Source organism: Atractosteus spatula, chromosome 28 (assembly GCF_055471065.1).
Source record: "Atractosteus spatula isolate fAtrSpa1 chromosome 28, fAtrSpa1.hap1, whole genome shotgun sequence".
NCBI lineage: Eukaryota > Metazoa > Chordata > Actinopteri > Semionotiformes > Lepisosteidae > Atractosteus > Atractosteus spatula.
Genome location: NC_142733.1, coordinates 8,103,206 through 8,118,864, shown reverse-complemented (window position 1 = coordinate 8,118,864; position 15,659 = coordinate 8,103,206). Strand labels below are relative to the sequence as shown.

Sequence of the window (15,659 nt, the reverse complement as noted above, 5' to 3'; positions counted from 1 at the left end):
ACAGGCTGCGTGCAATCTTCCTCCCAGTCCAGACTGCTGGTGAAACCTGTCCGCACTAATGCCTAAACAAGCCAAAAAGAGAACAAACCCTGTATGCTAAAGAAAAGAATATGAGCATAACTAAATCTCTGTTCCTCAAAAGTAAATGGCAATCAATCTCCTTATTCTAAAAATGCTTCACTAACTAGGAGAAAGCATTTTTCATCTGAGAATTCCATGATAAATGAAATCGGAACCTCCTTAAATAGGACGACAAGCTGGCTAAAACTAAACCAATGTTCAGATTCAGTCATGGAGACCAGATTCTGGTTTAGTAATCTGACCTTTGGTTTAGTTTTATTAATTAAGCAGAGTATGGATAAGAAAGACTCTTATGTAAGAATGCTGTTCATTGACTTCGGTTCAGCATTTAATACAATCATCTCCCAGAAGCTGACAGAAAAATTGAACTTGCTGAACCTTAACACCTCCCTATGTAACTGGATTCTGGACTTTCTGACCAAGAGACCTCGGACAGTCTGGATCAGTAATAACATCTCCAGCACCATCACAATGTTGTTCACATTGATGACTCATGACTGTACTGCCAAGCACAGTTTAAACTGCATCAAGTTTGCTAATGACACGACAGTGGTGGGCCTCATTAGCAACAAGAATGAGTCACCATACAGAGATGAGGTGGACTGGTGCACAAACAACAACCTATCTCTCAATGTAAACAAAACAAGAGAGATAATCATTGACTTCAGGAGGGCCCATGCTGATCACTCCCCACTGTACATCAATGGTGGAGACAGTTAGGAGCACCATGTTTCTTGGTGTACATATTACAGATGACCTCACTTGGTCCCTCAATACCACCTCCCTACCCAAGAAAGCACAGCAGCATCTCCATTTCCTGCGGCGACTGAGGAGGGCAAACCTTCCCCCGCCCATTCTTACCACTCTCTACAGAAGCACCATTGAGAGCACCTTGACCAGCTGTGTCACTGTCTGGTTTAGGAATTGCAACGCTTCAGACTGCAAGACCCTGCAACGGATTGTGGAAACAGCTGAAAAGATCATTGGAGCCTCCATCCCTCCCATTTCTGTCACCTATCACAAACGCTGCATACACAGGGCCTCCAGTATAATAGATGACCCCTCCCATAAACTCTTTGCCCTCCTACCATCTGGGAAAAGATATCGCAGTGTACGGGCTAGCTCAACCAGACTCTGTAACAGCTTCTTCCCGCAGGCCGTCAGGCTCCTCAGCACCCTGGAATCTACTTGCACCCACTCCAAATCCAGAAACGGGGTTTAAATCCCCTCAGTGTGTTCTGTAGATTGTATTATGTATTTGTCTAGTAATTTGCACTTTGCACTATGTGTATCCTGTCTACAATGTCTATGTCAGTGTCCTGTCTGTATTTGCACCATGGACGAGGAGGAACGATATTTCGTTCCACCATCTACTTGTATATGGCTGAAATGACAAATAAACGTGAACTTGAACTTGAGGAGTAAAATACATCAGTGTTTCCTGCTTTTGGCAGAGCTACAGCTGAGGCAAACACTTCAGATGAGATCTATTGCACGAAGGAAGGTTTTCAGGAGTGCAATTAGATGAGAACTGCAAACATTATAGATTAAATAACCTACAGGGATACCCAGATTGTAACAATATCAATATGGCTCCGAATGTCCCCTAAACAACCTTGTCTTTCTTGTGTGCTTTTTTTTTTATCAGCACTAATCAAAGCTGTTATTTCAGTCTCTTGGTGACTCCTAATGAGAAGTGGAGTGTCTAAATGTACAGAAGCAGATGGCAGGGGAAATAAACCTAGCACTGGCACAGTGCACTGACTCATGAAACCTTTAATGTTGCATAAGTACAGTGTGCAAAATTAATCTGCGTTTAAAGAGCACAGTGTTTGCTGAAGGGAAGTGATTCCTACTACTTGATCTGATGTAAATACAACTACTTCTCTTTATGAATAGGCATTTATCAGATGCAAGTGAATTGAAAAGCATGTACAATATAATCATACAGTACCACCTGACTGGATATAGTCATAAGAAGTGGGTGCCCACTACACTACATTTATCTTGCTTTTCAACTGTTTCCAACTGTGGAACCACAAGACCATCCATCAGAATACAAGATACTCTGATGCTGCAGCTGTATCAACCTGCATCTCCCAGCTAGCTGCCCACTGAAGCTCAGCAGGTGCGAGCCTGGCCAGTACCTGGATGGGAGACCTCCTTGAGCTGCTGGAAGAGGGGTCAGTAGGGGGGTGTTCATGCTGCAGTCTGTGTGGTAAACCCCCCTGTACAGTGATGGGGACGCTATACTGTAAAAAATTAGCCTTCGTTCGGATGAGATGTAAAACCGAGGTCCCGACTCTCCGTGGTCAGGGTATTTCTTGTAAAGTGTAGGGGTGTAACTCCTGTGTTCTGGCCAAATTTCCCCCTGGCCTTTACCAATCCAGGCCTCCTGATAATCCCCATCTGTGAACTGGTGTCATCACTCTGCTCTCCTCCCCACTGAGAGCTGGTGTGTGGAGAGCGGACTGGCACACTCTGGCTGCTGTTGCATCATGCAGGTGGGGCGACCCACTGGGGTGGTGGAGGGGAGTCCCCATTACTGTGAAGCGCTTTGAGTGGAGTGTCCAGAAAGAGTTATATTAGCGTAAGGAATTATTATTATTATTATTATTATAAGAAGGTCGAGGATTAAGCCCATCTTGACCATAAGTAACATAAGAGAGGTTAAAAAAGGGGCACAGTTGGTCCATTTAGAGTGTTCACTTATTACCAGCTAGATGATCCCAACATTTCACCCAGCCTTCCACCAGAAGCCAGAGCATCAGTTTTGACAACATGGCTTTGTAGTGTGTTCCTCATTCCCACAACCCTCTGTGGAGAAAAACGCTTCCTCATAGCCTTCCCTTGTGTTCTGTGCTTTGGAGTTCTGAAAAAAGTCCACTTACTTGACTTGAAAAAAGATATGGCAGATTAAACTGGAATACAGTAGTTTAACAATTGCTGAAACTGTGGTGCAGTCAGTACACTTTGTACTCCAGGCCTCTCCCATTCACGTCGAGGTGAACATTGGTCATTGTAGTGGAAAGAGTTCTGTTTTAAAGGAGAAGTGTCAAACACCTACTTACCACTTACTGAACGGACAAGCCTTATCACTGCATCATCTTATTTTTGTGTTTTGTTGAGAAACAGTTGCAGTTTTGCCAGCGACTGGTAATATTCTTCACGATCAAGTATGATTTATTGTTTTTCAGATCAGAAATGATGTCTCATATTCTGCAAAACAGGCTTGGATTGTTGTACAGACTTCTCAAACTATCAACCTTCCAGCCTTTTCATATCTTTCACCTGCTCTTCCTGTATTGAGTGGGCTATAAGTTGGACCTGTTTGCACGAGACTGCTGGACTTGGAAGTAAAGTCTTACAATTCGATGAGTCTTTGTACATTAAAGTTAAATGAATATTTAATGTTTTAGATCAATTTATTTTTTTAATCAACTGTTTAATAATTATTTCAGGCATTACACAGGCATTTTTTAATCGGTTTCAACTTATTTGCACAACAGGGTACTTTACCCGTGTTACCTTGCATAAGGCTAAAACTGCAATCTTACCACCTCGGACTTGAACCACAACCTGCTTGTTGTAAGTCCTATCCACTCCCCCACAATGCAAAAAGGAGGGGGGAAAAAAAAAATCACACATTTTGTCCTTCTTTTTGCATTGGGTTCTAGTTTTGCAATGAGATAAAAAAATGTACTATAACATTTTATTGCCCTATAATTGTCAATTATGGCTGCAGTTTTCTTTAAAACTTTTACTGACGTTATTTACTAAAGACACTTCGTTCACTGTGTATTTGTAACATTTGCCATGTTTGCAAAGACATATGTATCTGTTCCATTAACTGGGAGACACTAGGAAAGAGAATGAATATCCTAATTCATGTACTGATATCCTGATGAGTCTGAAAGTTCTACTCAAAAAGCTTAGAAAAAAATTACACCAGCCTTTGCTAAACAAATATTGAATTTCTAATTAGATGAAGGCTCAGCAAGACTATTGTGCAGGAAAAAACTGAAGTCTGAATAAAGCAGGAGAAACTAGTTGATAGAACTCAGACACGTTATTCATTCGTAAACAAATTTCTAATTGTTGTCTATTTCCTCAATCTGTCATGACATTTCCTTACAGAATTTAGGGGGTTTTCACCAAAAGCAGATGGCGTAGATAAACTGTGGGCTGTTTTTCCGATTTCACAGTACAATGAAATTAATCACCAGTGGAGCTCATTTCCCTAGAAACAGATGATTTACACAACAGTGATTGGATCTTCATTTACAGGGAATTTTCTGAATGGACAAAGCACCACAGCAAAGGAAATAGGGAATCTGTTGACAAGTAGACTTCTTTTGCTGACATGTCTGAAAGAGGCTGTAATGTTATGAATGAATCTATGAATGATGTTTAAATACATTTCACTGAATAAACATGAAATGAAACAGGCAATACAGTTTTGGCTTCTACTTAGTCACAGCATTTAGACCACTATTTGGTAAATGATTTTGATTTGAAACCTTTGTACTAGATACTGTGTTTGGAAAGAATTAAGCTAAGAAATGTACTCACAATGTGTACCCCCTTTTCTGTATTGACTCCAGACGTTAACTGAAACTGGGGAGGAGAAAATCTGAAATGTACAAACATATTTAGAGTTGATACCAAGAAGCAGATTTGGTTTGGCACACTGAGTGCTGTTAGTGTGCGGAATAGGTTATTGCCAGCTCTTGTTGTTGAATCTCTTACACCAAGATGCTTGGATTTGGAGACTAGCTACTTAAACATGAGGTCCTCAGGTCTCCTAGTTATTTTTCCTTTAGGGTCAAGGCATGGCCTGCACAACCTGTCTCAGGCCTGGGGTTCATTGTCACTCTCTTAGAAATGATATCATGCGGAATCATACAGCTTGTATTTCACATCAGTTTTGTTTTTTAAATCTAAGAACTAATGCTTCTCCAAGACGCTCCAGATCAAACACTGACATCAGTCTATACCAGCTGTCTATACCTGTAATCCTCTCACTTCTGTCATGCATACTAGAGCTTGGGAGCTCTTCGCCTGCTTCTGGACACTAAAAGCTCTTTTTAGCAAAGATAACATAGAGCTATGCATCAACACGTCACTTCTGACTTGATAATGCTTAAAACAAACTCCTTAAACAAAAGAAATTGGTTGCCAAGGAACTGCTCTGTTTGGTTTCTGAACAGAAGCCAATTTCCTGGAAATATTTTTTTAGAACATGTAAAATCCCCTCCAAATCTACCTCAAAGAAGGATTCACAACGGTGTTTTCACAAGGGGTAAGACGGCATGATCAGTTGGATAACATTCACAGTATCTCAGGAACAGAATAGACTACCAGATCTGCAAACAAAACAAAATCGATTAAAAACAGGAAATGACCAAAACTATCTCAAATTTTATGCACAATGAAAATGCAACGGCCCATGTTGTATGCTGACATCTTCTCCATATGTCCTTTCATAAGGATATTCATATTTTAAATAGGTGTTTGTTTGATTTGCTTGCTGGAATAGGCAATACCCATAACCCTCTATCGGATAAAGTGGATATAAATAGATGGATGTTCTTTGGGATAACAAAATGCAGAGATCAAGTAATGCGATTTCAGAAAAACGCAAGGTTCTCAGTGTTTGGTATTTCAGTTCAGGAAAAGTTGCCAAAATGAGTAGTTGGGAAAAAAATATAGGCTTTGTATTAGTAGAATAGCAGTGGAAGTCATGGCTATGCCTTGCCTGTTTCTTCAAGATCGCCTGGTTGCTATTTGCGTGATCAAAGGCGGCTTGTCTGTAAGGGCAGCTGCTCAGAGAATGACATGTTCTTCTTCAAGAATCAGCAGAACAGTCCAGTGAAACCCAGAACCCAGTCTCTGTGTGCAACAGGTTACATCCTGGAAGGTCATCTCACTAATCCAAGAATATCTGCTCTTCAGCCCAGGAACATCACAGTAGTGCGATTCATCTGTGTGGTCATTTTCATCTTTCATCTGCATTGACCTTTCTTGAACCTCAAAGGAGAATTATCCACCACATCAACAAAATAACTGTCCATTTTGCTGCAGGCCAGTGCAAGACCACTTATTACCAGTATTACAAAGGTGCAATGTATGGATGAAAACAGCTTTTTTACACCATTTTTTACACCATTTTCACCATGGTCAGCTTTTTCTTCCAGCTTCTCCACAACTGGCCAGTCTTCCACCAGCTGGCTGCGGCAGCCTACAGCAGTCTGTCCAGAGGCTGATCGGGCCTGAGCATCTGCGTTGCCAGGATTGTTAATGCTCAGTAACCTTTCACGTTCATTTTTACATTAAATCATACTTAAACCTGAAAATGTCTCCTGATGTATTTGTATTTTTGTTGGACCTCTGAGTTTGAAATATCTGGTTAATTCCATTAGTCCTGAGGACCGTGGCGCTTTCAGCATCAGTACTACTATATATTGTAACGTCCCGTGAGAGACCGAAACCCGGTACAGCTCAAGGTTATTTCACTCCTTGTCCAACAGGTTTGCGCGTCTTCATCTCACATGCTTCACTCGTGATCGCGTGTCCTCCCACCCCCCGTGAAGTATAGATTCACTGACAATGGCCAGCTTGAAGTCCATTCGCTTGTTTATGCACCTTTTTTCTGCATAGACACTCATTTTTACCGAGCTGAGTATGTACTTCAAATGGACGGCGCACATTTTCAGGAGGACGGCAGGGCTGTCATGAGAACACAGTCACGAGGTATTACCAGACAGGAAGCGATGGAGGGAGGAGTTACTAAAAAAAGGGGGAGGGGTTACTGTTTTCTCCTTTTATAAGCGTCTCCATAAGGGCTAAAGTATCGTCGTTTGAGTTGTTTCCGTGAGTGAGTGCAAGAATGAACCATTTGGTACTGCTAGCTGTTTTCGCCTTGTGCGCGGTGGAGATGAGTTACTCCAGACCGCCCTGCAGGTACCCCCCGTCGGAGTGGTGTAAGACGCAGCAGATCGCCTCGGAGTGTGGGGTAAGTTTTAAGTTTTCACGGGCGACTACATCACACTCATACCGGTGTCTCACGATAAGCCGCACGATTGTACAGAGGGTTGCAAAAAAATTTCAAAACTTTTTGCTGCCGTACCGGCTTTTGCGATCGATTTTTTTTTCTATTTTAACGATTTTATCATTCATACGTTTGTGCAGAGCGACGGGTTGTATTCACATTGCTGTTACTCTTGCTAAAGGAAAAAACGAAAGTTAGCAAAAGTCAAGTCACGGTTTATTGAATGCATTGTAAGTTTGCTTTTTCTCAGTCACTGCTTAGCATTCTACGTCTTCTATGGAGACTTTATAACCTTCAGAAAAAAGGGTTAGAGAACAGTACATCAGAGTACAGTATAGAGCCCACTGTCGAGATACAGTTGGAACGTATTGGTTTCCCCTTGAAAACCGACGTGTTTGTGTGGGTGTTAATGTCAGTAAAAATGACAATGAAGAAAATCCCTCTCTGATTTATTTAAAGTTATCGAATTGGCTTTCTGACTGCAGTGACGTTGAAATTCCCCTTGGCTCCCTCTGGGACCTTATCCATCGATTCTAAAACCGAAATCTCTCATTTAGGGAGGCAGTCTGGTTTCGAATAACAAGAATGTTTGTCTTAACGGTTGTTACTTTAACTATTAAAAATAATAACACTCGCTTCCGCTAAGTTACTGAAGTCTTGGCGCGTTACAGAACAGGAGTATTGTGAAGTTTTCCGAAAGCAATACGATTATATTTTTCCCCGGACGTCAAACATCACTAAAGAGTACAGTTTCATCTTTTCAAAGTTGCTTTTAATGTGCGTGTATCCCTCTTTGAGCTGCTGTTTAAATTAAAACAAACAATCTATTATTTTTCTGCGATTTCACTCACGGGATCAATAAAGTATCTATTTTAGTCACCAAGGGCCACAGTGTAGATTTGCCAGATCTCTTTAACTTGGCTTTTTACAGTCTATAAAGTAGGGTTAAATTGGACTCTCTAATTAACCACCCATCCATTCTCTCACCACTTCTTCCAGAACCAATGCCCAATTCAGAGTTCCAGGGGATCTGGAGCCTATATTGGCAAGCAGTGTGCACAAATTAGGGTACACCCTGGACAGGTCACCAGTCCGTAACGGGGCAGACACAGACACTCTAACCTCGGGTCGATTTTTCCCAGAAGCTAATTAACCTACCAATATGATCTAGGACTATGAGGGGAAAACCCACACAATTCCAGGGAGAACATGCAAACTCCACACAGATAGCACCCCAAGTCTGGAATTGAACCCAGGGCCCCAGCACCGGCGGAGCAGAAACTCGAACCACTGCACCACCGTTTCGACCTCTAGTTAAGACGAACGTCTAAAGAACAAAAATTTCTCACATAGTTGGTCAACCTATGTCATTACCTGCGATAACTGTAATACTTCTCAGCAGGCTCTGTGGCGTCACTGGTAACTTCTAGGTGTAGAAATGATTAGGTTAATTTATTGGGAACTGAGTGTGACAGACCCAAGACCGAGACCATGGAAACCAAGCTGAAAATGAGCCACGCCTGGAGTGAACGATGCAATGCCGTTTTTGGTCTCCGCAGGTGGAAAAGCAGTGTCGGGAGTACGCTGGCACAGCTGCCCCCAATGTGGAGGTGGCCCTTTACTACGAGAGCCTGTGTGGCGGATGCCGGGAATTCCTGGTGGAGATGCTTTTCCCCACCTGGTCAATGCTTCACGACATCATGAACGTGACGCTGGTGCCTTATGGAAATGCTCAGGTAGACGCGACTTAAAAAGGTGTTTTTTTTTTCCAGGTGACGTTGATCAGAAATGCACAGGCTCTGTGTTATAAATCATTGCTATGTGACCATTGCCACCTCATGATGAGAATTAACTATCTTGATCCTTGGCTTGATGAAAGGCATAATTTGAGATTTGCATGAAAAGGACATCACAAGATTTAATTTGATGAGAGAATAAATCAGTAACAGCATCCTATGATGGCTAGTCTCACGTGAAAGCATTCAGATTTTCTGCTTTATAGACAAGCACAAAGATGTCATTAATGACCCCTCACATTTCTAAGCCCATACATTTACAGAGTCTTCAGAAGAGGACTTAATTAGCAAACTTGGAAATGTTTGTCTTACTATTGCAAGTCGTGTGCCATGTGCGGAACTGGAGGATACAGCGGCCACACGCAAATTGCGTCTAATGAAATGGCAGAACTCGAGCTCTCGACTGCATTAAGGATAAAAAAAGCTCCTGGCATTTACAGTGCAGGGTTGATATCACCAGGACAGGTTAGAGCAGCTCTGTGAATATAATCAAACATTCGGTCCTTTCTTGAAGACCCTGTATATAAATCCATATATCAGCTTGGCATTTAATGGACTGTCTTGTCTGTGTGCTCACTTCCTCATGTCTTCTCTGCCCTCAGGAGACGCTGGTTAAGAAAGAGTACAAGTTCACCTGTCAGCACGGCGAGGAGGAGTGCCTGGGCAACATGGTTGAGGTGAGCATTCCAGTCACACCTCAGCCTGTGGGCTCCCTTCCATCCATTCCCTACAGCCAGAGCCACATAGACAGCACTGCAGGTCTGGAACTGAGCCCAGTGGCCCAGCGCTGTGAGGCAGCAATGCCAACTGTGCTACTGCACAGCTCTCGTGTTGATATGCGGAGAGCAATTATCAGCATGCCTGTAGAGATGGCTGGCTGGCATTATTTCGCATGTACTTTTACACGGATTGTTTCTTGAAGGAAACAAGGCTGTCCAGTTCAACATGGTTTTGTAGTTTGTTCTATGGTCCCACATGCCTTAGGGTGAAGACATACCTTCTGTTCTTTGTTCTTCCACATAGTTCTCTAAAAGTCAATCTAATAAGATTTCAATGAAGGTTGTACCTTGTTTAATTGATTTTATTACCTCCTGTGTCCCTTCTAGACCTGCATCCTGCATTATACACCATATGCATTTTATGTCCTCTTCTGCATGGAATCGTCCAAAGATGTCGTCAATTCTGCCCAAACTGTAAGTATGAATGCTGCCTTACTTGTCCTTGTTGGCACAGAATTTGGCAATAGGAGGCCTAGGCCTGGTTGTTTCAATGGAGCTTGCAGGAATCTGGATGTAGCTCATCCCCTCAATCGCACTCTTTCAGGCTACTGAGAGCCAAGCTGTGCCTCATGGGAGACTCCAAGACTACTGGGGTTTCCGACCTCACTGTAAAGGCTTAATAAGCCCCATTAGTTAGATTATAATTAGACATAAACCAACCATTGATCTGATTGGTTGACCCATTGATTGAGTAGATGGAGTTTTTCCCTTTCAAAAGGACCCCAAAGGGCTTCACAAAGAATGGGATTTCTTTATCAAAAGTGTAGCCGATACGCACTGGCAGATCAGGTCAAATATCCTCCAGTAATTGGTGTGTGCAGGTAAAGGTGAGAATTTACTTCAGCATTGAAGTAAGGGGCTCAGGAATGCGAGATTAACACTTGTCCTCAAACATGACCAAGTAAGAACTCTGGTTACCCATCTTCAAAAGAATGGGTCTTGTTCACCTTACGTACAGTAGTACACCATATTCCCTTAGTTGAAGGAGTTTTGTATTCATTCCTTCACAATTTAATTGTTTAACTGAACATAAAAATAAAAGTTCGGTTAGCTTTAAATGTTTTCTCACAGATATTGGCGACTCATACGTCTCGACTCGCACTAAAGAGAAAACAAACTACTCCATGACCTCAGAGTATAAATTCACAAGCTCTCTCAACAAACTTTCTATAAAAGGCAACAACAAAACGGCAAACTTTGTTTCCTTCCTCTTTCAAAGTATATATAAATGTTGAAAGGTGCATTGCAAATCAAGCACAAATATTTTCTCAAAATGTATTATTTTTGGTACAAAATTTAATTGTACCTTGTATCTACCTGTTCATTAATTGAGTTTGTGATATCATATTTTTATTATAAATTTGTCAATAATACCCAACCCAAGTTTACTGAATAGCCCTTGACACTACAAGGAGCAGCTTTAACACACAGGATGCCAATGCATAACTGCATGTCCTGCGAATTATCCCCATGAGGCTCAGCACTGCAAATCCTGAATAACTATTTCCTGAAAAAGTTGTCACAGTGCTGATTGTCAGGAGGTGAGAAGGGGAAGCTTGCCATTTGCAGATTAATGATGCATCATTCTGCATTAAAAGGGGCACTTCTGCTTTTCCTCACGTGGTCTGTTGTTTGTTGTTTTTTTGCTAGTGCAAATGTATTGATGTGTCACAAAGCCATTGCAACATAAATGCCATGGGGAACTAAGTACAGAGCAGAGTGCAAACAACGTGTGACACCTTACAAGTAAGAAAAGAGCCAACACCAAAGGGGAAAGAAGTGCTTCTGTCCTGAAAGACCACTGTTCACCATTTGGCAGTGAGCCCTAGCAGCTTCATTAACTGATAATGGGGAATATTCCTCCCATTGTGTTTAACCGTTGACTACATGCATCTGCCTGTACTTCTGCTCGCTTCAGATCTGCACTGTTGACATCACACCCCATCTTGGCTGTTTGTAGTATCAGAAAGTAGTTCCTATTTAAAGTGTCACAAAACAGCCCCTGAACTCCACAATATAAAGCTCTCTTATTGCATTGCTGAAATATTGTTTGCATATATTTTATATGACTATTTCTCAGATTAACCTGTGGAGATGCTTGCCTTTGATACGCCTTACATAACTAAGCAAAAAAATGAAAATCTAACATGCAATGCAAGTATTGTATAAATGCAGTGCCAAAACATGGATTTGGATCTTCACAATCTTTTGTGAAGGACTGTCTTTTGCATGAAAATCTAGACAGGGCAAAAGACTGACAGATTTGACTACATTGAAGTGCTTGTTGGCCAGCTCGGTGGCCATGGCATGACCCGCAGGCGTGTGGAGTGTCACGATTCTCATCCCTCCTCTTAAGGGTGCTCCGACCCTTTCGTATTTTAGTTCATTATGTCCACCTGCCCCGTCTGTCCATTATTTAAAGCGAGCACTCCCACTATGGCTCGGTCTGCATTGGAAGATGGATGCCACAAGGCTTGCCAATTCCCTGGACTCGTGGGTAGCCTGAGGGCAGGCCTTTATCCCTGGTGTCCTGACCGTCCGAGTCTGGGGCTCGGAGCGCCTGGCCTCGTTACTCTGTTTTAACTCCTTGTTCCGGATTTCAACCCTCCCTGTTTGGATGGATCCCCTGGTTCCTGGACTCTGGCCCACGCCCCTAGTTTCCCTGCTTTGAACTCGTTTCCATCAACCCATTCTAATCCTGCTGTATCTTCCCCCGATGTCCGTCTCCATTTACTTCCGGATTATATCTGCATAGGGTCCTGAACCATGCTTCACGGTACATGAAGTGATGGATCTTTCAGTCCTGTGCAGGTGGGGAACTGCTGATCCTCTCTGTGATTTCCCGATAGTGCCTGAAGCTGTATGACCCCACAGTGGAATGGGGGAAAATCATGTCCTGTGCCAACGGCACCCTGGGTAACCAGCTGATGCACACCAACGCACAGATGACAGACGCCCTCAAGCCTCCCCATCAGTATGTGCCATGGGTGACCATCAATGGGGTAAGAGACATCAGAATAATCCACCCCTTTTTTTTTTTTTTTAATCGGGGCTTTGCTGTCCCTTCTTCTGAAAAGGGTTCAGCTCACACTTCAGCTTGCCTTTGCAACCAGTCTTTTCTCAGATTTCTCTTTCTGCCGAGACGTCCCATTTCTCACTTTTCTCTTTATGGCTTCCTCTCCCCCATAAAATGTTCTGTGTGTACCAGTTCTGCTTTTAAAGCCTGCTGTGTGTATTCCCTGCAGGAGCACACTGAAGAGCTCCAGAACAAGGCCATGGCATCACTTTATACCCTGGTCTGCAGTTTATACAAGGTGAGTCAACTGCAGGAAAACTGAGCTTTTTTTAAAATCTAGATTAGAAAAAACCATGGCTGCTGAAACACTATCAGATACAACTAGGTAACAATGCCATTACACACAGTATTAAGTAAACTACAGAAGCATGGACATCACATGCCAGGGTCTGTGGTAAGAGCCTATGTATAAGAGTGTCCACTAGGGGGCACTGCCATTATGATCATAGTTTTACTTGGCCATTAACAATAGTAGGTAAATTCTCTCATTCCAATTTTTCCTTTAGAATTTAGGGAATTTGGCTCTCGAAACACTCGTACTGACTTATGAAAATATAGGAATGCAAGAAGGATGGATGATTTTCTTGGATATGAGCAAAGTGGTAGGGAAACTCCCCTGTTCCAGATTTTCCTGTGGAAATTCCCTTCAGGGGATTTTGTTGCTAAAATGAAAATAAATGTAAAAAGGAGAACAGGGAGTTCTACCACTTGGATCTCAACCAACAGTTCCCCCAGTCCCGCAAAGTAAAGAAGTGCTTCCTCCACTCAAGTTTTATTTCCCACATGGAGTCCATGTGTGTACTGAGGTTTGTGTGTCACACTTAATGAAGATATCTGCTTCAGTCCCCTGGGCTGACTTTGTCAGTGCCTTTGAGGATTTTGAATACTTGTGGTAGCGGGTTCCCCTGTGGTCTTCAGTTCCTTGAGCCTGGTCGTGGAAGTATGTACTCTACTTTCACAGGAAAAGTCTGAGGAAAGAACCGTTTTGTTTTGAGGATTGTAATGTCTTTAAAAACTGCAGATATTTAGAAATGGGGTACTTTTGTAAGGGTGTAACTGGAGAGCCAATTCATGTGTCAGTTTAAAAAAAAAAGTTGATTTTCATTTGTTTGTATTTTAGGGAGAGAAGCCACCAGCCTGTACAGGAACACCAGTAAAACCACTCCAAAAGTACTGTTGAAAAGGGATCTCATTTACATGCAGACATCATTCCAAAGCAGGTTCTTAAATCCTCATTGTTTGGTTTAAGAATAAACTGCTAAACCGATACTCGAGCTTAACACAATTACATCTCATACCTTTGTAAATGTAAATAAATGATTCATGGTTTTTAATTTTGTCTTTTCTTACCAACATTAAATAGTAAAAAAAAAAAAAAAAAAAAAAGACTTGTCAAAGCTTTGCCCTGATTTCTCTCTGCCAAGACTTTCTATAACCAAGATGCCCCATTTCTCACTCTATCTGCCTCTTTCTCCCCGCTAAAATAAAACCAGAACTGGTACAAAAAGAAATTGAAGCATACAGGAGCACACTGAAGATCTCCAGAACAAGGCATCACTTTATACCCTGGTCTGCAGTTCATACAAAGCAAGTCAATTGCAGGAAACCTGAGCTTTTTTTAAAATCGGGATTAAAAAAAAAAAACATGGCTGTTGTATCTGCTATAGTGTTTCAACTAGTTAATGATGTCTTTATGTACAGTATTAAACTACAGGAGCATGGACATGACACACACCAGGGTCTGTGGTAACAGCCTATGTATAAGAGTGTCCACTAGGGGGCACTGCCATTATGATCAGTTTTTCTTGGCAGAATTTTAAGGGAATTTTGTTGCTAAAATTAAAATTTGGCTCTCAAAACTTACTCCTACTGACTTATGGAAAATATAGGAACGCAAGAAGAATGTTTTCTTATGAGCAAAATGGTAGAGAAAGTTAAAAAGCATTAGTTCCTTCAGCCCATTAGTGGAGGACATTCCCATGAGGCACAAGAACATATCCGGTGGTTCTTCTGAGGACAGATTCCAGAGCAGCAATATCTTTTCCATAGTATAGTGACCAGTAATGCACATAAACAAGTTGAGAAATAAAAAGATTTCTGCAGTGCAGGCAATTGGTAAACACTACTGTTGGTTGTGTTCCCTTTACAGCTTTTGAAAGCTCTGCATAAAACTTGCCCTCTATCTGGACTTTGGATTTTGTGACTGAATTGACCTTTCACTGTTGAGCGCATTCTGTACAACCGAGTACCTAAAGGCGTTTTCCAAGTCGGAGAACTGACAGAAGCTTTTTAAGAATTTACATTTGAAGCCGAAGTTGACTTCAAACACTCATTCATGCAGTCTTACAGAGACTAACAGGGATGTTTTGGTCATTAATCTGCATTATACTTAACGGATTGCTCTTTCAGGTTACCAAAGTTCCAGCGTGTGGCAGTGTCTATGCACTGTAATTCAGTATAAGCCTGAATGCCAGTTTTTCCATCATCATGTCAATATGGCAAGGAAAAAAAGGTTAAGTAAATTAGATGTTACACACCACTTAATTTGCCCTGGAGTTCTTCTCCATTTATCTTCCAAACCCAGTCCGTAATCCATTCTTTCAGTCCTTAATCTATAAGAGTCCCAAAGTCCGTAAAGCAACAAATCCGAGCAACAATCCGTAAACTGCATTCCTTTTTCCCCTTTTGTCAGTCCATTATTCTTCAATCCTTTTGTAAACATCATCAACCTGATTCCTCCCTCTCCTCGCATTCACCTTGCCGACTTCCATGCCAGTTCACCACTTCCAGGGCATGTACATTTTGTTTCCTGATGAGGCTCACCTGTCTCGTTGTTTTGCTGAATAGGCCCTTTCCATTTGCAGGTCAGCTGGTGC

General features: G+C 42.0%; 1 protein-coding gene across 1 annotated transcript; it reads left to right on the top strand.

Annotated features, from left to right (window-relative positions):
* Window positions 1–6,932: 6,932 nt before the first annotated feature.
* On the top strand, window positions 6,933–14,117 carry ifi30a (IFI30 lysosomal thiol reductase a). Its single transcript, XM_088907662.1, has 7 exons — window positions 6,933–7,096; window positions 8,692–8,868; window positions 9,531–9,605; window positions 10,035–10,121; window positions 12,557–12,709; window positions 12,953–13,021; window positions 13,904–14,117. The coding sequence occupies exons 1-7, from the start codon at window positions 6,971–6,973 to the stop codon at window positions 13,961–13,963; spliced, it is 747 nt and encodes a 248-aa protein (XP_088763788.1). The 5' UTR covers window positions 6,933–6,970; the 3' UTR covers window positions 13,964–14,117.
* The last annotated feature ends 1,542 nt before the right edge of the window (window positions 14,118–15,659 follow it).

What these genes read in the sequence shown, in the direction of transcription:
- ifi30a (XM_088907662.1), top strand. Translation starts at nt 6,971, where the DNA reads ATGAACCATTTGGTACTGCTAGCTGTTTTCGCCTTGTGCGCGGTGGAG. An exon ending in TGCCTTATGGAAATGCTCAG is followed by an intron (nt 8,869 to 9,530) that starts GTAGACGCGACT and finishes CTCTGCCCTCAG; the next exon opens with GAGACGCTGGTTAAGAAAGA. An exon ending in CATGGGTGACCATCAATGGG is followed by an intron (nt 12,710 to 12,952) that starts GTAAGAGACATC and finishes TATTCCCTGCAG; the next exon opens with GAGCACACTGAAGAGCTCCA.